The sequence below is a fragment of the Passer domesticus genome, chromosome 7, assembly GCF_036417665.1.
Source record: "Passer domesticus isolate bPasDom1 chromosome 7, bPasDom1.hap1, whole genome shotgun sequence".
Classification (NCBI taxonomy): domain Eukaryota; kingdom Metazoa; phylum Chordata; class Aves; order Passeriformes; family Passeridae; genus Passer; species Passer domesticus.
The window spans coordinates 53,770,575-53,790,162 of record NC_087480.1 but is presented as its reverse complement, the minus strand read 5'-3'; the positions used below and the strand labels follow the sequence as shown (position 1 = coordinate 53,790,162).

The window sequence follows — 19,588 nt, the reverse complement described above, 5'->3', positions numbered from 1 at the left end:
GGGGCCAGCGCCGGCCGCGCCCCCGCGGTGTCGCTGCGGCGCCGGAAGCGGCGCGGAGGGAGCTCGGGGCGGCGGCGGCACCGCCGAGCCGGGACCGGCCCTGCCCGGCCCTGCCCGGCCCTGCCCAGCCCAGCCCGGCCCAGCCCAGCCCGGCCCAGCCCAGCCCGGCCCGGCCCGGCCCGGCCCCCCCGTGAGTAGCGCGGCCGGCACACGCCTTCCGGCCCTCCCCGGCCTCCCCGCGGTCCCGAAGCGCCTGGGTCCCCTCTCCCCGCCGCCCTCAGACACCCGGCTGGCCCGCAGCGCCTGGGTGCCCTTCGCCGCCTGCGCCCCCTGAGAGCCTGCGGGCCCCTGGGCGCTGCTCCCCCGCCCCGGCTGGCCTTGCCGGGCGCTGTGCTCCAGCCGGGTCCCTGGCCCTGCCGGGCTCCCGTCCCGCCCAGGCCCAGCGGTTTGCTCCGGGCCCGGCCTCCCGCCGGCGCAGCCCCGCTGCCCGGGCGTGCTGGAAGCTCCAGCAGGGCGCCGGGCCGGTGCTGCTCCCGTGCCCGGCTCTTGGTGGGGAGGCTGTCTCTCCACCAGGGACGCCGCTGGCACACATGGCCAGTGGGGCCCGTTCCATAACAACTGATGGATCTGTTGGCTGCTTGTGACTTTGGGCTGCTTTTCTTGCCCAGGGCGTGGGAGTGAGCCCCTGGCACTGCAGCAGCCCCGCTGAGGGTTTGGCCTGGAGCAGAGGCAGGCACTGGCCGATGAGTTCAGGGGCTTCCCCTCACCCTGCAGCAAAGCCTGGCCTCCTGCACTGCTCCCAGCAGGAGTTCTGGCAGGCAGGGAGGCTCCAAAGGGCTTGTGCTCCTAGCACATCAGTGCAGTCCACGGCAACTGCCTGTGCCAGGCTCTGCCTTTGCTGGGGAGAGAGTTTGAAGTCAGCTCCCTCACCCTGCACCCATCCCAGCAGGGAGCCCCGATGGACACGAGAGCAGAGCAGCACGCATCCTGACCCCCGCCCCACACGGCTGCCCCCGGGACCATGGAGGAGTGGAAGCCCAACCCGCCTGTGAAGCCCCACAAGAAGCGGAGCTGGTACCTGGCCTGGAAGTACAAGCTGATGAACCAGCGCGCGCTGCGGAAGCTCTGCCAGGTGAGTCACCCGCGGCCCTGCAGCAGATTAGGGAGGATAATCTACAGGATTTACAAGTTTATGGGGCAGCTGCATGGGTGGAAGTGCGTCTGCTGGCAGTCTGGGTGACCTGACGTGCTGAGGAAGCATAACTTGTTCCCCAGGAAGCTGCCTCCAAGTGCCCGTGTGTGGAAGGGTCTGCCGCGTGTAGCAGCTCCTTTCAGCTGCCAGCAGACCTGTTGAGACCTGGCTGTGGGAGGAGATACAATTATCCAGGTGGCCTTGGGAAGCTTTCAGCTAGAAACCTGGCTCTGGACCCATGCTGATTGCTGCAGGGCTCAGGCTTTAGCTGTTTGATTTGCAAACCAAGCCTGGTATAAGGCACAACAGGTGGACAGAGAAAATAGGGCTTGGTAACAGGATCTCATGCAGAGGCAGCTGGTGTCTGGGAAAGGCTCAGGCTTGGTTGCTTGTGCTGTAAAACAGCTAATCCTTGGTGGAGATGACATCCTGGGGGTGTCTGGGGCTGTAAGGACAGCAAGGTTTGGTCCCATGGCAGCAAAACACAGAAAAAGAGCCTTTCCTGAGAGGAGCTCATGAGATCTGGCAGTTGGTTGCTGTGGGAGGGAGCAGGGGAGGACAAAGGCTCATGAGGGCTCCCTGGGCAAGAGGAGTGCCCAGTTCTGTGTCTGATAGGGCGTTGAAGGCTTGGGAATGGGTCTGGTCATTCAAGCAGGCATTGCTCACCATGCTGGGACAACGGGCTAGAGCCTGCACACATCTCTGTACTTTGTGGCACTGCTTAAAACAAAGATGAACATTTGGCTTAAAATAGGTAGACCAGAGCTGCAGCCAAGTATTCATTAGTTAGCTTTGACCAAGCCAGCTCTGCTAGATCTGGCTGCTGGTTTTGCTTAATCCTTATTCCTTATTGCCTTATTTGCTCTGGTCACCGGGGCTATTCCCTCATCTGATGAGGGCAGAAGGTCTGGGCAGGTTGGTGAGGTGGCCTCGCTGCCTCTCCATGAGCTCACAGCTCTGTTCGTGCTTAATTAAAAGCTTTCTGTGCACAGATCCCAAAAGGTGCTCATACTCCTGAGTCAACAGCAAATTAACAAGCCAAAATGCCATAGTGACATTTATACCATCGTGTTGTCTTATTGCTGGTTTTCCATTTTCCTCAGTTGCTCCTTGGACCTGCTTGGCAGGGGTAGCAGCAACAGGGAGCTTTGAGGCAGTAGCTGGACAGACAGGGCAGAAATCCTTTTAGTGCCTCTCACCAAGGCCGGTGTGTGATCCCAGCCCCATTAATGACCTCAGAGAATCAAGGGTCTGTTCCAGAGCCCCTGGACCTTCCCAAGCCCTGTGTCAGCATCCACAAGGGTTGCAATTGAAGTTTGCTGCAGACAGTAAGGCTGCAGGCTGGTCTCTGGTCTCTGTGGTACAGTGCAGTTTCCTGAAATCAGACCTCGGCTTCTTCCCTTTGTTTGATTCAGCTGCACAGGATCTCCTTGCCTTTGAACACCCTGAGTGCATCCTCTGGTTCCAGAGGGATGGATGAGAGTAGTGATGCTGCAGCAGAGGCAGAAGTTAAGGTTACCCTGGGAGCTGTAACTCTGAACTACCAAACTCTTTGCCTGGAGGGACCCTCAACCTTGATGCAATAATTTAGCAGGAGTCTGCTCACAGATCTGGAAGCAGGGATACATTGGAAGTGGGTTAATTCTCACATATCAAGGAGTCAGTGCTCCCCAGCTGATGAATGCATTTCATCATGAAATGTATTTCTTTATCTTTACTTTCCTCAGAAAAAAATCAGGGGAAATGTCAGATGCTTGTGATCCCATACAGGATCTCCTTGGGACGCCCTGCAGCCCATGCCAAGGCTGGTTTTGGGGTTGTTACTTGCAAATTTCTAACATCTTGCATTGCAGACAGGTGCTGTCCTCTTCCTGCTTGTGACTGTAATTGTGAACATCAAGCTGATCTTGGACACCAGGAGAGCTGCTTATGAGGAGGAAGAGGAGTCTGCACAGGACTATGGTGAGGGGCAGTATCCTGTTGTGCTTTGAAAGCAAGGAAGCTAAGGGTTTCTTCAAGTCAGGGCTAACTTGTGACCAGCTACATCACAAAAAACAGGTCTGTGCATGTGGGTTTAACAAAAATTAATAGAAAATGCTGCTCCCTTCCTGGTCTGTCTACTGAAGGCTTTAGCACATTTGGTTGCAGAGGTTTCTGTGGGGTCAGAGCTGTTGTCATTTGGTATTTCCCCTTACCCACCATCCCTGTAAATTCCAACCCATGACTCCTTGGGCTGGGGCGCCTGCTGGGCACACCCTTCTGGATGGGTTAGCACAGAGCAGGGACAAGCTAGAGGTGCCTGTACTGGTTGAAACTGGGAATTTCTCTGCTGTAGATGACGAGATGCTGAATGTGGAGGTCCCCAGGCACCCTGTCAACAACAAGAAGGTCCTGGATGTCGAGGTGTACTCCAGCCGGTCGAAGGTCTATGTGGCTGTGGATGGGACCACGGTGAGTGACAGGTGCTGGCTGTCCTGTGAGCAGAGGTGGCAGAGCTCAATGGGTGAAGCCACAAACAGCAGTGGTGAGAGCACTTCAGTGACTGGCAAGAAGTTCTGCTTCCAGGACTTCGGCTCTGGCACCCGTCACTGCAGTCAGCAAAGCCAAAGAGATTTGCCTCTTGTCTGGGGGCTCTGCTGCACAGAATGGACAGGGAATAAGAAGAGGTCTTGGCATATGATTCTCATAATTTATCCACTTGCAGGTCCTGGAAGATGAGGCTCGGGAGCAGGGAAGAGGGATCCATGTCATCGTCTTAAATCAGGCCACGGTAAAACAGCCCCGTGCCTTTCCAAACTGGGCAGTCTGTCCTTGCTCTTGAACTGTTGGCTGCTGAGGCCAGGGGCAGTCAGGAGGGAAGGCCCTGAACGCTTTTTGTCTGCAGTTTGCAGAGCATGGCACGGTCACCCAGAGAGTCCCTGCAGGGTTTCCTTGTGCTGCTGCTGTCCTTGGGGAGCGGGCAGGGGAGGAGCTGTGAGGCTGGGTGATGCTTCCCATGGACCTCTGTGCAGGAAGGCCTGAGGGCTGAGCTTGCCTGGGGACTAACTGGGGAATAACTCCCTGGCATACCGGAAAAGCCACTCCCTGTGGTGCTCAGGCAGTGAGGCTTCCAGGGCAGATTTCCATAGTTCTGTGTGTCCATACCATGTAGTATTTAAGATCCATCTGACGTATGAATACCAACAGGGACATGTGATGGCCAAGAGGGTCTTTGACACCTATTCCCCCCACGAAGATGAAGCCATGGTACTTTTCCTCAACATGGTTGCCCGGGGCCGGATCCTAATATTCACCATTAAGGTAGGAGTGACCCTAATATAAAAAATAAAAAGTCATCTTGAGTCAGGATGTCCTGAAGCTCATCTGGGCAGTAGTCTCCTAAATGTCATCAAGCATTCCCAGGACTAAATGTCACATCCCCATGGAGCTGTGACTCCCTGTCTGGATCACCTCCCTTGTCCTCTTGCTCTCCATTCTTGCTGTAGGTACTGCTGTGCCCAGCAAAGCAGGAGAGCAAAACACAGATTTATCAGAGTCCACAGCAATAGGCAAGGGGTTAGGTGGAGAATGGATGTGAGGAAATATAAGAATGTGGTGGGATCCTTCTGTCTCCCAGTTCCAGGCTTTACAGGGCCCTGTGGACTGTGGTAGGTCTGGGCTGCTGTGCAAGCAGCACTGTGCTGCTTCAAGGTTTTCGTGTTTAGCTGTGTGAAGTGTTGCTTAACACATGGCCCTTCTTGAGAACAATTTGGTTTCAAGAAAACAGGAGTTCATGATTCTTCTGACCTGCCTGTGGGCCATTATGAAGCCACCAACAGCTTTAGTGGCACAGAGACCCTGAAGGTTTCTGGCTCAACTGGTTCAAGGGTAGGAGTGGGCCCTGTACCCCTTTGGTATGGATGGGAGATTTCCCTGTCAGGAGGCAGACCTCAGCTACAGGGTTGTGTTTTGTTCCAGGATGAAGGCTCCTTTCACCTCAAGGAGACAGCCAAGAATGTCCTGAAAAGCCTGGGGAGCCAAGTTGCACCTTTCCTGAGCTGGAGAGACATGTGGACCTTTGTGGGGAAGAAGGGGGGTGAGTCTTGCACAGGCTGGGAGAGGCTTTGTGGCTTCTTTCTTTGGGAGAAGCCAGGTGAAGAGAAACCCAGCCCATCCCCAACAGGCTCTTTGAGCAGGGAACAAGTCCCAGAGAGTGGCAGCTCCATTCCTGGGGGTGAGGAGGGTATGGAGGCAGAGCATATTCCTTCAGCAGTTTGCCAGAGGCGAATAGGAAAAGGTGACAAGCTGTCCCTCAGGCTGACAGCCCCTTGACAAATGAGGCTGGGCCCTTCCAGGCAGTCCTGACCCTGTGTTCCTGCTCCAGGTGAAGTGTATGGGGAGAAGCATGCCAAGTCACCTGCACTCTCAACGTGGGGTGACCCTGTTCTGCTGAAGACAGAAGTTCACTTGACATCTGTGGAAGGTAAGAACTACAGGGGTGTCTCTGGGAGACATCTCCCTGCTGCCTGATTTTAAGTCAAAGTCATTTAAAGCTTTTTGAGATGATAATGGTAACTTTTAAAATGGGCTCAGCTCCCTTTCTTCCTACTTCCATGGCAATTCCAGGCATGGTTGTTGAGAAAGGTGAGAATGGAGAAGAGGGAACGTGGCCAGTTGTCACCTCTCCAAACCAGACCTGGTCTGGTCTGTTTCTGACTGCTGGCCTTGAACAACCTGCTGCTCTGAGAGGCCAGAGATGGGGCTGGCCTCTGGATGGCTCCTGGGGTTGTGTCTGGCATCCAAAGTGTTGCTTGTTCACTGCCAAGGACTGGCTTGCTGGCTGAGCCCAGGGAGAGCCCTGTGTGTGGTTTCCCAGCCTGGAGCACCCGAGGTGAGTGTGTGAGGGTGACAGGCCTGTTGTTCTCCTTGGTGCCTCCAGATGCTGAGTGCCACTGGCCCGACACGGAGCTGAACCGGCGCCGCAAGAGGTTCTGCAGCAAGGTGGAAGGTTATGGCAGTGTCTGCAGCTGCAAGGACCCCACACCCATCGAGTTCAACCCTGATCCCGTGAGTGCAGGCCACATGGTCAGGAAGGCTCCAGGAGGGAGGGCTGGGCTGCACCAGGTGTGTTTTGCAGCTGATGCAGAGCACTGTCCTTAAGCACTAGCTGAGTGATGCAAGCTCCCCCTGGGCAAGCCCTTAGCCCCAGCAAAGGTGGGGTGAATACCCAGGGGCAGGTCATGCTGGGGCAGGGAAATTCCTTTGCTCTGATTTGCCAGGAATAGTTACCCTATTCTAGGGATATCAGTGTAAGCAGCAGAGCCTGAATATCTACAGACAGAACAGCTGTTGTGACTTTTGGGCTGTCCTTGGCACAGTGCTGAAGGGTTCAGACGCAGGTCTCTGAGTGGATGTGAGCTGGGTAAGAGGTGAGGTGAAAAAGGGAAGCTGGTAGGGTTTTCAGTCGTGCTAAGGGTATCCTGGTTGGTTGGTGTGGCCCTGAGCCAAGAGATAGGACCGTGCAGCTCTACTGTCTTAACAGTGGGTCCCCACCCCTTGTATCTTAGTGACGTAGAACGTATAATCATTTTGGTTTGCATGGCCTCTCCCACCCCCATTCATAGACATTGTTCTCTTCCAGCTCAAGGACAATAAAGTCTTTGATGTGCCTGTAGCTGTCATTGCAGGGAACCGCCCCAACTACCTGTACAGGTAAGGACTCCCAGAGGGCACAGCTCCTCTGCTCCGTGCCACAAGACCAGGCATGGCCCCGGCCCATCCCCTTCTCCTGCTGGCAGGATCCACCCTCCTCCTGGGTTGTGTGAGCACCAAGGAGGGAAGGGAAGGCATAGGCAGGTCCTGCTCCCTCATGGTGCACACTTTGCCCATCCCAAGGGACCCACACCCTGTGCTGAAGGGCCCGTGCCCCCGGGCTGTGCTGTGCTCAGGTCTCTGTCTCTCCGCAGGATGCTGCGTTCCTTGCTGTCGGCTCAGGGTGTCAACCCACAGATGATCACAGTCTTCATCGATGGCTACTATGAGGTGAGAGCATTGTCAGAGATCCCTGTGGCCAGCTCTGTGCTCCCCCAGCCCAGTGCTGGCCCAGCCCTTGGAGGGTGGCAAGTTGAGAGCCTTGTCACCTTCCTCCTGCTGTGTGTCACGCCGCTCCTCACCTGCTCCTACACAAAGTCAGCCAAGCCATGGGTGTGGATAAAGCTGCCTTGGCCTTTCCCAAAGCCCAGGACTGACATCCCCATGTCAGGAGGGGGTTGGTGTGTAGGAATGGCACGTGGTGGTCATGCTGGGCTCTCCCCATCCCCTTTTCTCACTTGATGAGCACTGCCAGCCCCTTGAGCTGCTCTGGGTGTAACACCGCCTGTCCAGCTGCTTCACATGGAGAGGAGCAAACCAGTCCAGCCATGCCTGTCCAGCTCCATTCTCAGTAAGAGGTGAAGAGACACAAAACAGTGTTTTGCCAAGGCTCAAAGCTTGGGGTTCATGAAAGCTGGGGCCAGGTGGAGGAGAACTAGCCCTTTATAGGCAAAGGTCGTCCTCTCACTCAACCCTGTGTAGCCCTGGAGAGTCCCACTGAAAGCCATGTTTCTCTGGCAGTGGAATGTACTCTGGGGCAGGCATGTGGGATCTTAATAGATCTCAGGAGCTTGCTAGGCCTCATCTCTGCAGCATACACTGAGGTGCTGCCTGGTTGTCTTGGGATGGAGACAGTTGTTCCCTTGCAGGTCTCTCCCACCACTGCCACATTGTGGGGCTGGGGGAGCTGGCTTGTTTATGCAGGCTCTTGCTGCACCACATCAGAGCAGTTAAAGATAGCAGCATCCATTGCCATGGCAACTGGAGCAGCATCCCTTAGCTACGAGGGGGCAGCCTGGATGCTGCCATGGTGGATACCTGGGAAAGGGGGAAGGGTTGGTACAATGGGAGCTCCTTCTCTCTTTTGTGGCCAGGAGGTGGGATGCACAGTAAGGGGATGGAAAAGGCCTTGGCAGCTCCTTCTTGGGGCAGAGATACCTCAGCCCAAATCTGGATTACTTCTAACCCCTGTCCTTGGTCAGAAAGATCCTTCTCATGGCAACTGTGAGAGAAAGTTGAGTTGGTTGTGGTCTTGCCATTAGGCAGCTATTAGTGGTCCTGGCTGTACCTGTTTGCTTTCTGCACTATTTGTGGGGGGCTGGAATTGGGACCTCCCAGATATTCGTGGATACAACTTTGTGTCTGCAAAAAGGGCTAACAAAATCATGGTGATGCTGGAGGGCTGAAGGGCCACAAGGGTTTGGCAAGTTCTGTGCTGCAGGGTCTGTATTGAGCCTCAGTAATCTCCAAGAAGACAGCCACATGCAGGGGATGTTCCTGTTGTCCTGGGGAGTGACACTGGGAGGGGAGGGGAGAATGACCCACACATTTGATGAGCTTTGTACTTTTCCATTGCAGGAGCCAATGGATGTCGTGGAGCTGTTTGGCCTGTCAGGAATACAGCACACTCCCATCAGCATTAAAAACGCCAGAGTTTCCCAGGTCAGAGAGCTTTCAAATCCTGGGACAGTTATTTCCAGGGACCTGGAATAGCATTTGAGAGAGGCAGGCTTAACCCCAGATCTGTGCCAGGTTGATGCTAACACAGGCAATGGTTGTCTTTTCTTGTAGCACTACAAAGCCAGTCTGACTGCAACCTTCAACCTGTTCCCGGTGAGTGAGCCTGCTACAGCACAGCCTTCCCCTGGCATTTGTGATCCCTGTCCCACAGGAGCTGGGATCAGTCCTCCAGGGCAGGGAACCACACAGACACAGCACACTGCTTGTGTCTCTGCACTGTCCTGTTCATCTCCATCCTTCTGATCTTCTCCTTGCCCTACAGGATGCTAAATTTGCTGTGGTTCTGGAGGAAGATCTTGACATTTCTGTTGACTTCTTCAGGTAAAGCTGGGGGTTCCTGGAAGGTCTCTGGATGCTCAGGAAAGGCCAGATCCCTGTCAGCTGTAGCTCACTTGCCTGAGGTTGAAGCAGACCCCAGGCAAAAGCCCTAACTGCATTCTGCCTTCTGAGTCTGAGGCCACTGTCCTGGCAATCAGTGCAGGGTGATTTCAGGGTTGGGGATCTCTTCCTGTTTGGCTTTTTGGGGATGCTGATCCATTCACATGGTTGGAGCTGCCCCGTACCAGAGGACAGGGGCTGATGAGCCTCCAGTGAGGCTCCTGTTTCTTCTTAAGGAGAAGAGGCTGATGGGCAGTAGACAATGCTGTCCTTTCCCCATGGTGAGATGCAGCTTAGCTTGTTTGGGTGCTCCTCCCTTGGTGTCCCACCAGCATCAGCTGTCTAGGCCAAAAATTGGGATAAGCAGTTCCAGCAGTTGGGCGTGGCTCATCTCTTTGTGGTGGGTTTGCCTTGGTGTGCATGGTAGAAGGGTGTTTGACTAGGGTCAACTCTTTCCTCAGCTTTCTGAGCCAGTCAATACACCTTCTGGAGGAGGACGAGAGCCTGTACTGCATCTCTGCTTGGAATGACCAGGTGGGTCAGGGAAGGATGGTGGAGCAGGGTCACTTCTGCCTTGTGTTGTTTCCATGTCAGACTGGGGTCCAGGTTCCATCTTTAAAGCAGGGTGTGTGTCCCTACTGTCATCCTAAGGGGGTCTGTCTCCCCAGCCCTGAACTCTTCAGAATTGCCCCTGAAAATCACCTTCCTGTCCCTGCCATGTGCTTCCCCGTGGCTGTTCCCCTCTTTACATAATGAGAAACTCAATGGAGCACGATGCCTCCCTCTTTTTGGTGGGATATGGGTGCATTCAGGGTGCTGAACACTCCCCATAACGTTGCAGGGCTATGAGCACACAGCTGAGGACCCATCACTCCTGTACCGTGTGGAAACCATGCCAGGCCTGGGATGGGTGCTCCGGAAGAGCCTGTACAAGGACGAGCTGGAGCCAAAGTGGCCAACCCCTGAGAAGGTGAGCACCTTGGAATGTCCCTTTCTTCTACACCCCCACCTCTGCCCACCATCAGGCCCTGGGTGTACAGCTCCTGGAGGGGCTATCCCTGTGCTTATTCTGGGAAGGATGCCCAAGCAGAATGGATTTGGGGCAGGCAGTGACTTGAGGAGGCACATAACCACCCCAGCACTGGGGCCAAAGGGGCTGGACATGGTGTGGGCACCCAGCAAGGTCGCTGCATGGCCACACTACCAAAGCCTGTCCCCAGAGCTGAGTGTGAGTAGCAGTTTCCCCTCCCCAGCTCTGGGACTGGGACATGTGGATGCGGATGCCGGAGCAGCGGAAGGGCCGGGAGTGCATCATCCCGGACATCTCGCGCTCCTACCACTTCGGCATCGTGGGGCTCAACATGAACGGCTACTTCCACGTGAGTGACCTCCTGCAGCCCCCAGGCCCTGTCCTGCTGCTGAGCTCTGACTCAGACACCTCCACAAGTAGTGGCGATGCTTGAGGTCATCTCCAGGTCTTGCTGACCATGGTCAAACCTGGTTTTCCTTCCCTGCCCTCTCTCTTTCTCCCAGGAAGCCTATTTCAAGAAGCACAAGTTCAACACAGTTCCAAATGTCCAGCTTAAAAATGTGGAGAGGTGAGTGCTGGTCACAATGAGACCTTGATGATAGAGTTGCTTGGTCTGATCCTTGTCTCCTTGTGCTGGAGTCATCTCCCATCTGGAGTGGCCATAACCTCCTGCATCAGCACACTGGCCTCTGCTGGGGAGTCCTGGCAGTGATTTTGCAAGGTTGGGTTTGGCTACCCTGTGCTCCAAGTGGTGTTCAAGGGTCGTGATTTTGCTGCCACATCTCAAGAATGTGTGGTGCTCTCCATTTATTGGTTCCAGCTGCCTTTAGTGTTGCATTGGGGCAGTCTTAAATTTGGATCAAACTGTTTGACTCTGCCCTGATCTTTGTGTTCTCTCCTCCTACAGTTTGAGGAAGGATAACTATGAGACTGAAATTCATCGGCTGCTGGGGTGAGTGCCTGCTGGAAGGTGGAGACACCACAAGACACACTGGGTGAACCAACAGAGCAGAAGGAAGGGTGGAGGTGGCCCTGGTGGCCCCAGCCATGTCTTGCATGTCTGAAGTGGGAATAGGGGGAAGGTGGGGTCCCCTCTCACTGCTTGTTCCGTTTCCACAGTGAGGCTGAGGTCTTGGACCACAGCAAGAACCCCTGTGAGGACTCCTTCGTGCCCGACACTGAGGGCAGGGTCTATGTCATGTTCATCAGGATGGAGCAGGAAGCAGATTTCACCACCTGGACTCAACTTGCCAAGGTGAGGGCCCTGTCATGGCCTGTCCTCAGCCCTGCACTGGTCTCTGCATCACTAGGAAACACCTGGCTGTTGTTCTTGGCTATTCCCATGGCATTGACACAGCTGACCAAATGGCTTCTTGCTGTCCCTGGGTGATGTTGAAGCTCTTGGTGTGGCTGGAGGGTTACAGCCCTTTGCCATCACGGTCTTGGGGTACAGCCCTCTCTGCTGTGTCTCAGTGAGGGGAGGGGTTGTGGTTCTTCCCATGTCCAGGGACACTTGGCCCTGGTGTCCATCCCAAGGCTCTGATGCCTTTTTCTCTCTCCTCACCATCCTAGTGCCTCCACATCTGGGACCTGGACGTCCGTGGGAACCACAAGGGGCTGTGGCGGCTCTTCCGCAAGAAAAACCACTTCCTTGTGGTGGGGGTCCCTGCCTCCCCCTACTCGTGAGTATCAGGGACACCAGGGGCTCAGTAATGCCCCATCCTCATGGCACTGTGCCCTGCCTGGCACACACCATCATGCACTTCTGCCCCAGCCCAATCCTTGGAGGACACCGCCTTCACTCCTTAATCAGTGTGGTGGGAGGGGGAACGGGATACATTTCCAGGGTTGGAGGAATGTCCCAGCGGGAAGTAGATCATGCCAGGCAGTGCTGTTGGAAATTGGGGTCCTGAGGGGACCCACCAGCTATGCCTGCTCCCATCCAGCCCCCTCCCCTGCAGGTCCAAGAAGCCCTCGTCAGTGACACCAATCTACATGGAGCCCCCTGCCAAGGAGGAGGGGGCGGTGGCAGTGCCAGCAGCAGAGCAGACGTGAGGCTGGCAGCTGGAAGCAGAGGGGACCGGGGAGCACAGAGACCCCACAGTGCACAGACACAGTTGGCAGCAGCTCTCGGAGGCTGGTGACTGGATACAGGCTCCTGTGTTGGGCTGCAGAAGCAGATGTTGGGCTCCCTCCAGCCCCCTGTTGTGGTCTCCCTTTCCCTTGCACAGGACAGGGTCATTCCCTGTAGATATGCCACCCCAGTCCCAGGAACTTGTTTTTTTTAACACAGACACTCTACTAACGCTGCTCCTTTTGCCCCTTGGCTGGGCAAGGCTGGAGGAAGGAGATGCTCAGTTGGAGCCTAGAGGGGGCCTCAAAAAACACCTCTGCTCTCCTTTTTGGCCCTGAAGTCCTGAGAAGGCAGCATGGTGCAAGTGCTGCAGCCTGCCAGCTGGGTGTTATTTATTAACTCTTGCCTGCTGGCTTTGTGCCCCATGGTGAACACAGTGCTGAAGAGGGGATATTCCAGCATCTCTCCTGCTACCTGCACAGTGGATGCACCTTGAAGACTGTGCTGGGTTGGACATCCTCCTGCACACTGGCTTTGCTGCATGGGCTGCAGGCACTGGTGCAGCCCAGCTCACAGAAAAGGGAATGCTGGAGAGGAGCTGGACTTGCTGTGGACATGGAGGGACACCCAGCACGAAGGCAGCCAGTTCTGGAAGCTGGAGGTGATTGCAGGTGGAAGTGGACCAGGCTGTGTGCTCTGGCTCAGACTGTCCTCACCCACCTCCTCTGTGGGGAGCAGCCCTGCTCTGGCTCGTGGGAGATGGGGTGAAAGTGCCTTGCAGAGAAGGGAGCAGCCAGCAGGCATCATCCCCTGGCTGCAGGGGCTGGGTGGGCCAGGGTCATCTGGAGCCAGAGATGCTGCACTATGGTCCTTGCCTGTGGTACTGTACCCTGCCTCTCCATCCTCCCTGCCCTGGCATCCCCTGCTTTTGCTGAAGGCAGAGGGAGCTTCTCCTGAATTCCCACCCTTACTGTGGTAAGTTGCTGGCAGGGAAGATATGAGGTGGTCTGGGATGGCAGCCTGGCCCTCCCACTGTGGTACACCCCTCATGCAGAGGGAGGGAGTTCTGTGCCTTAGGAAGGATCCCAGGGCCCCCTCCCATCCCCAGCCAGTTGGTACTGATGTCCCTGCACCCCGGGGGGCAGTCCTGGTCCCCTTGCTCAGTGCAGCTCCTCCTCTCATCCGTGCAGCAGGAGATCATTCTCTGCCCATCCCCTGACCTTGGGCATGGATGAATGCTCTGGCTTGCCTTTGGGAGAAGGAGTTGCTGCTCAGCCCTTTTCCTGAGGTAACAGGGGGCTCTTCCCCTTCATTTTCTCACTGTGAACTGAGCATTGGGGTCTACACTACACTAACTTATTTATTTATTGCTCCTGGGAAGGGGTGGATAACAGGAAGCAGCACGGAGAGCTGGCAGCCCCCAGCCTGCACGGGTGCAGTCAGGGGAGGTTTGTCTCTTGTCCCCCTGGCTCCACCCTCTGTCCCCTGCTTTTCTCCCTTGCCCAGAACAGGAATGAAAACTTGTGAACCAGGGAACTCTTCTTGGCCAGGATGATCCCAGTGTGGATGCAGCACAGCTCTAGCATGGCTGCGGGCACTCTGACCCTCAGTCCCTTGCATGCCTGCCCCAGCAGCAAGGACGGGGTGGGATGGATGCAGGAGGGAACAAGAGCATGCAGAGTGGCACCTGTGAGGCTGCAGTACTGCTCTGGGGCTCAGCCCTGCCCTCCCCAGCCACCCCCTCAGGGCAAGGCAGGTCTTTTATGAGGATGGAAAAGGGACTCGACTTCCTTCTGAGGAAAAGTAGCTTGCTCCCCATGCCCTGCTTTGGAAGAACTTCCAACTGGCTCTCCATTGCCCTTCCTTGGCACCTCTGTTCCCAAGGCTCAGTTTCTCTTCCCCTTGAAACTTCTCTTCCCCTCTTGCCCTTTCTGGGTAGGGTTCAGGCTTGGCTTCTTCCCAGCTCCTCCTGGGGCTGGGGAAGGTGGTCCTGGGGATAGGGGATGGCTAAACAGGAGTTCCCCTCTCCTCCCCTGCCAAACAGGGCTCTGTGGCTCCCTGCTCTCAGTGACAGCAGGACTCAGCTGGTGGGCTTCAGGCTCCCCCTTCTCCACACACCATGCCAGGCACACAGGGTGCTGTTCTCTGTCCCTCCCTGTCCCCTAGCAAGGCTCTGGAGTGGCAGCCGTGGCAGGGCTGGGTGTGTGGCATCACCAGGGTTTGACGCTTTCTGAATGGAATTATTTTTTCAAGAGTAAACATTGCAAAGCTGTTGAGCCTCGTGTGTTTCATGGCTGGCCCTGTGCAGGGTACAGGGCTGGGGTCCCTGGCTCTGGAAAGGCCAGACCCCTGTCCTCAGCCTTGCTCTGTCCAGGGCTGCACAGGAGCTAAGGGTGGCCCCAGGCCTGTGCCAGCAGAGGTCCTCTGTGTGGTGCCACGCAGTGCCAGCAGGGCTGGCACAGGTTTACGAGCCGTTTCCTCCTCAAGCTTTATCACTTTTATCTTCAGTTCAGCAACTGATGGAAACTCTGACGAACTGCCTGGTGACTTGTCCCCATCTTCCTCTTGGCACCTCCAGCTGCTGTGTCCTGAAAACTACAGCCTTGTCACTCTCTTGACCTCTCCAAATGTCTGCCCCTAAGGGGCAGGGAACCCTGGGAGGACTGGGGATGCACCCATTTCTGGGGCAGAGACCACAGGACTGAAATGAAGTGGTAGTGAGAGTGTCAGCCACCAGCATGGACCTGCTGCCTCCTGCTCCCCTGCCTGATCCCTGCATCCAGGCTGGGCTGGCAGCCCCTCCCCAGGATGAAGCACAGCTTTCTGGCAGGGCAACCCCTTAGCAGAAGTTTTTTACATAGTCACAGACCCTTGGTGAGGGGCTCTCACCTCCTGGCAGCCTCCACATCTGCCTCCTGCCAAACCCCGCGGCACCAAGCCTGTGCCAGGGCACTCTGGGCGATAGGAGGATCCACCTGGTGTGTCCAAGTGCCCGGGGCAGAGCCCTGCAGAGCGGTGTGGGCTCAGCTCTGACACCCTCTGTGCTCAGCTCTGACACCCTCTCTGTGCTGGCCACCTCAGGGAGCCAGTATGTGCAAACTGCTGCATTTATAGGAGCCTCCCCTCCTGAAACAGAGAAGCAGGTTAATCACTTGAAGGGGAGAGCTGTGGAGGCTGATGGAGAGCCTCAGCTCATGGTCTCAGGTGCTGGTGATGCCAGGGTTCATTACCCAAGTCCCCGAGGTGCCTGTTAGATGAGCTGGGTTGCTCATCCTCCTGCCCTTTTTGGGGGGTCTCCCTCACTTCCTGGCGCATCCTGCTGGTGCTGGAGCATTCCTGGCTGTCCCAGGAGCTGGCCAGGCAACTGTCCCCTCGCCTGCCCACCCTGAGGTCCGGCCCAGTGGGTGCCACAGCTCAGCCCCATGTGGCAGCAGCTGCAGCACGTGCTGCCCGAGCTGCAGTTCTCACCCAGCCCCTGCCGCCCCCCCAGCCCGGCCTCCCTGGCTTTGTGCAGCCCTACAAAGGAGAACCTGTCCGGGCTGCTCCACCTCCCAGGAGCTGGCTGATAATTAAACAAAAGCAAAATAGCGTTGGCATGAAACCTGACCTTTCCAGAGCTTGTGGGGGGTGGGGAATTTTGCATAGTTTCCGGTGGTATTTATTTTTATGCATCATAGTTTTCTGTTGGAGATCTCTGTGCCCAGGAAGCAGGAAGTCCCTGTGCTCTGATGACAGGCTGGTATGCGGGAGACAAGGTCTAGGCTGACCCTTCCCATGGCACATGGGTTCCTCTGTGCCCCACAGATGGAGGGAAGAGCCTTCCAGCCAGAGTCCTCTGGGATAACACACCAGTCCTCTTGAACGGAGAGATCTCATCACTAGAAGGATGCTCTGTGCTGGCCCCATCTCCTTTCCTGCGTGGGAGGGAGTCAGTGGTGCTGTGCCCAAACACTTGCATCCCAGCCCAGGGAACTATCCTAAATTTTCAGCACCCTCTGCCTCATAAAAAGTCATAAATGCCAAAAGCATTTATGACTTAAAAAGTCGTCAGTGCCAAGGTGCCCAAACTACTCCCAGGAAGGGGCTCTGCTTGGCTTCTCCCCTTGCTCCCAGCTTTGAGGGAAACAAAGCTGGGAACAAGTTTTCCTTTCCCTGCACCCAGCCCATTCCTGTCCCTGTTCCCTGCTGTGCCTGGAAACACAGGGCTGCCACCTCCTGTGCCCACATTTAAGGTAGGTGGCAAATTAATCTTCAACTGGGTATCCAGGATTGCTGTGACGGTTATTGTGCCGTCCCTGCCCCGTGCAGCATTAATGATTAACACGCAGTTCAATGTCAGCTCCTGCCTGCTGCCTTTTGAATAGCCCTTGCATTCCCTCCTCTGATATCCCCACAAAATAATTAGGGCAGGGAGCTGCCTAGAAAGCACTGTTGGGGTTAGGCTGGCACTCAGGATCGTTGATCTCTGAGGAGGAGGAGAAGGGGAGTCAAGCAGGCAGTCTGTGCCACGGAAAGTGTGCATTGCCTCACTTCTTCCCCTGGAGCAGCCCTTCAAGGATATCCTCTTCTCCCAAGTCTGGGAACATCCTGTCCCAGCTTTTACAGCGGGCACTCCTTGGGCAACTAAAGCTGGATGAGTTTGCTTTTGTTTCTTATTACCCTCTTTATTACCCAAAGAGGTGCAGCTCCTCCTCCTTTTCATGTACCTGTTCCCATCGATGCTAATTCCCAGGAAGGAGGGGGCGGCTCCTTTCCTAAATTACCGATCACTGCCCACTCCCTGCCAGCACAGGCGCCTGCACCACACAGGGTTTCTCCTGCTGTGCCCTGGGGCAAGTCATGCCGCTGGAGAGTGCGCCCTGCAAATCTCCAGGAATTTTGGTCTCTGTGTGGCTCCCACCATAGCGCTGGCTGCTTGCCCAACGTCCCTGCAGGGAGACTTTGCCCTCCTGCCTTCCCTCACCCTGTATCCCAGGTGGAAAAGAAGAACCCCCAGTTTGGCACACGATGTGCCAGATTCTCGAGCCATCTCCTGCCACCTTCCGGGGGCAATAAGGAAGTTTCTGTTCGTCACCACAAGCCCTCAGGGACATCTCGGCCTTGTGCTCAGTTTCTGATTGCCCCAGAGTGCCAGTCTGTGAGAACTGGGCAGTTCAAAGGGATATAAAGTGCAGAGGTGCCTGGTGGGAGGGGGTGGTGGGCTGGGATGTGCCACGGGGCTTGTGGGGGAGCAGCTGGAATGGGATCTCCCTGGAGAGCCCAAAGGCTGTGGCAGTGCTTGGGTGGTGGAAGTGGAGGGCAGGGGCACAGGGAGGCTGTGCCAGTCCAGTTTACCCCCCACTGCTCTGATTTTGGCTGCCAAGAGCTGTTGAGGGCAATTGGGAGGAATCACATCCGCGAGGAGAAACTGGTCCTGCAAGTTTTCCCAGCAGGTGCAGGGGAGGGACCAAGCCAGTGGTTGCAGGGTTATTTACAAAACTCAGTGCCACACAAACAGCCTGTTCTGACCCATGGAAACCCCATGGCTAGGAGGAGCTGCAAAGGTGGAAGCCAGCAGTTTCACCCCTGAGCCTGCTCCACCCCACAGGGGTGTTGGTGAGAGGGTGTGTGCCAGGAGCCAGCTCTGCAAGGCATCCCAAAAACAGGGGGCAGAAGAGGACACGGCCAGCTGTGCCCAGCTCTGTGCCAACTGGTTCCTGGGCACCATAACACCTCCAGGAAGGGATTCCTGGCAGCTCCTGCATCCTTGAGAGGGATAATAGGGCATAAAAGCCCTGACGCCACCCATGAGGTGATGCCAGTTTATGGTGGAACTGGGACCTATTTATTCACCTGTCCGGGAAAGACGAGGCTCTTTTATGGCAGCTTCCCCCACACTTTGCCATGGGGCAGGGCCAAACACCATGTCCTCAGGGCTAAGTAACCCAGCGTGGGGAGTGGGTGCCTGTGCCTGTCTCACTGTTCCCTGCCTGCTCCTGCCCGTGGGACAGGTTCTGGATGGCACCAGGGCGCTGCCAGACCACAGCAGTGCCTCGGTGCAGCCTGGTACCAGGCAGGGGCTGATAAGGGGGTGCCACAGCAGGCACAGAGCAAGGCAGTGCTGGGGAGGCTGTGTGCACACTGGCCTCCTGCCACCACCCGTGCCCTTCACCGCCCCTGCCCCACAGCCCCCGTGCTCTGCCCCACTACCACGGCCAGAACAGGGTGAGGGAGCCCTTGAGAGCACCACCCCCACTGTGCTTTTGCAGTGGAGAAACTGAGGCAGAGTGTATCCTCAAGAGCAGAGAGGGAGTAGTAGTAGAGGTGTCTGGAAACCCCCCAAGCCCACCCATAGCTCCCACAGCCCCACACAGAGGGAAGGCAGGTGCATCAGACACAGGCAGTGTGGGACAGTGCTGGGGTGGAGATGTTCAGAGGTGGGGGTGGCAGGATCCATCCCTCTCCACCACCCCACTCCAGGCTCCTGCAGCTGATGGGGACACAGGAACCCCCCAGCCAGCCTTGCCTTTCAAGCCAAGCTGCTGCTCAGTCCCTGGCTGGGTGTTGTGAGCAAGCAGTGGCTCTTGCAGAGGGCAGGGGCTGTAAGGGTGGTGTCCTCCCTGCACCCTGTCTGTTGTGCAAACACAGGGCTGGCCTGTTTCCGAGCACCTGAAGAGGTGAGGAGCCACAGGCAAGGAGGGCAGGGAGGCTGGGGCAGGGCTGTGCTGCCTGCAAGGACATGGAAAGGAAGAGGGGAGGGAGGCAAGGAAGCCCCCACCCCTGCACCCTCCCGCCCCCCAACAGATATTTATTAAAGGCAGCACCAAGATCAACTCTAGAAAATAATTTGTATCCAAGATGAAAAATTTATTTGCATTTCTTTACAGCATGGAGAGGGGCTCAGGCACAAAATGGCATGGGGTGCAGGGCAGCCAGGGGTGTCTCCATGCCAGGGGCAGAGACCAGCCAGCACCCAGCCACCCCTGTTTCAGGGGAGCACATGGCAACAAGGCCAGGGCTGGCAGAAGATGGGTGCAGGAGTAGATACATCCCCAGTGAGGGTGTAGTTACCCCCTCAAAGGGATGCAGGGGGACATGGTGGGGACAGTGTGAGAGCAGTATTGCACCCACCTGCAGGGGCTTCTCAAGGCATCACTGTGCCACTGCCAGATCAGCAGCCCTGAACAGCCCCTGTGCTGCTTTATCTCCTGCTGGCATCAGCCAAACAGACCAAGCAGCTTCTCCCAACATCCCCCCCAATCAAAAAACACCCCAAATCTCTATGTACAGGCTCTGTATGCCATATCAGTACAAAAATATACACAAACTCTACAGATCCCAGCTC

At 56.2% G+C, this 19,588-nt stretch overlaps 1 protein-coding gene across 2 annotated transcripts; it reads left to right on the top strand.

Annotated features, from left to right (window-relative positions):
* Positions 1-102: 102 nt before the first annotated feature.
* On the top strand, positions 103-14,538 carry POMGNT1 (protein O-linked mannose N-acetylglucosaminyltransferase 1 (beta 1,2-)). 2 transcript variants are annotated; one of them, XM_064428759.1, is made up of 22 exons: positions 103-190; positions 950-1,132; positions 3,046-3,154; positions 3,528-3,643; positions 3,897-3,962; positions 4,379-4,492; positions 5,150-5,267; positions 5,556-5,654; positions 6,111-6,238; positions 6,813-6,883; positions 7,138-7,213; positions 8,621-8,704; positions 8,834-8,875; positions 9,045-9,103; positions 9,622-9,694; positions 10,002-10,130; positions 10,414-10,539; positions 10,694-10,758; positions 11,098-11,142; positions 11,310-11,445; positions 11,763-11,872; positions 12,152-14,538. In XM_064428759.1, the coding sequence occupies exons 2-22, from the start codon at positions 1,022-1,024 to the stop codon at positions 12,243-12,245; spliced, it is 1,971 nt and encodes a 656-aa protein (XP_064284829.1). In that variant the 5' UTR covers positions 103-190; positions 950-1,021; the 3' UTR covers positions 12,246-14,538. The 2 variants fall into 2 exon arrangements, with proteins under 2 accessions (XP_064284829.1, XP_064284830.1); XM_064428760.1 differs by lacking the exon at positions 103-190 and having other exon boundaries at positions 947-1,132.
* The last annotated feature ends 5,050 nt before the right edge of the window (positions 14,539-19,588 follow it).

Excerpts from the sequence above, each read along its gene's own strand:
- POMGNT1 (XM_064428759.1), top strand. The coding sequence starts at position 1,022 with ATGGAGGAGTGGAAGCCCAACCCGCCTGTGAAGCCCCACAAGAAGCGG. Across the intron at positions 11,143-11,309 it reads GAAATTCATCGGCTGCTGGG|TGAGGCTGAGGTCTTGGACC; the intron begins GTGAGTGCCTGC and ends CCGTTTCCACAG. Across the intron at positions 11,446-11,762 it reads CCTGGACTCAACTTGCCAAG|TGCCTCCACATCTGGGACCT; the intron begins GTGAGGGCCCTG and ends TCACCATCCTAG.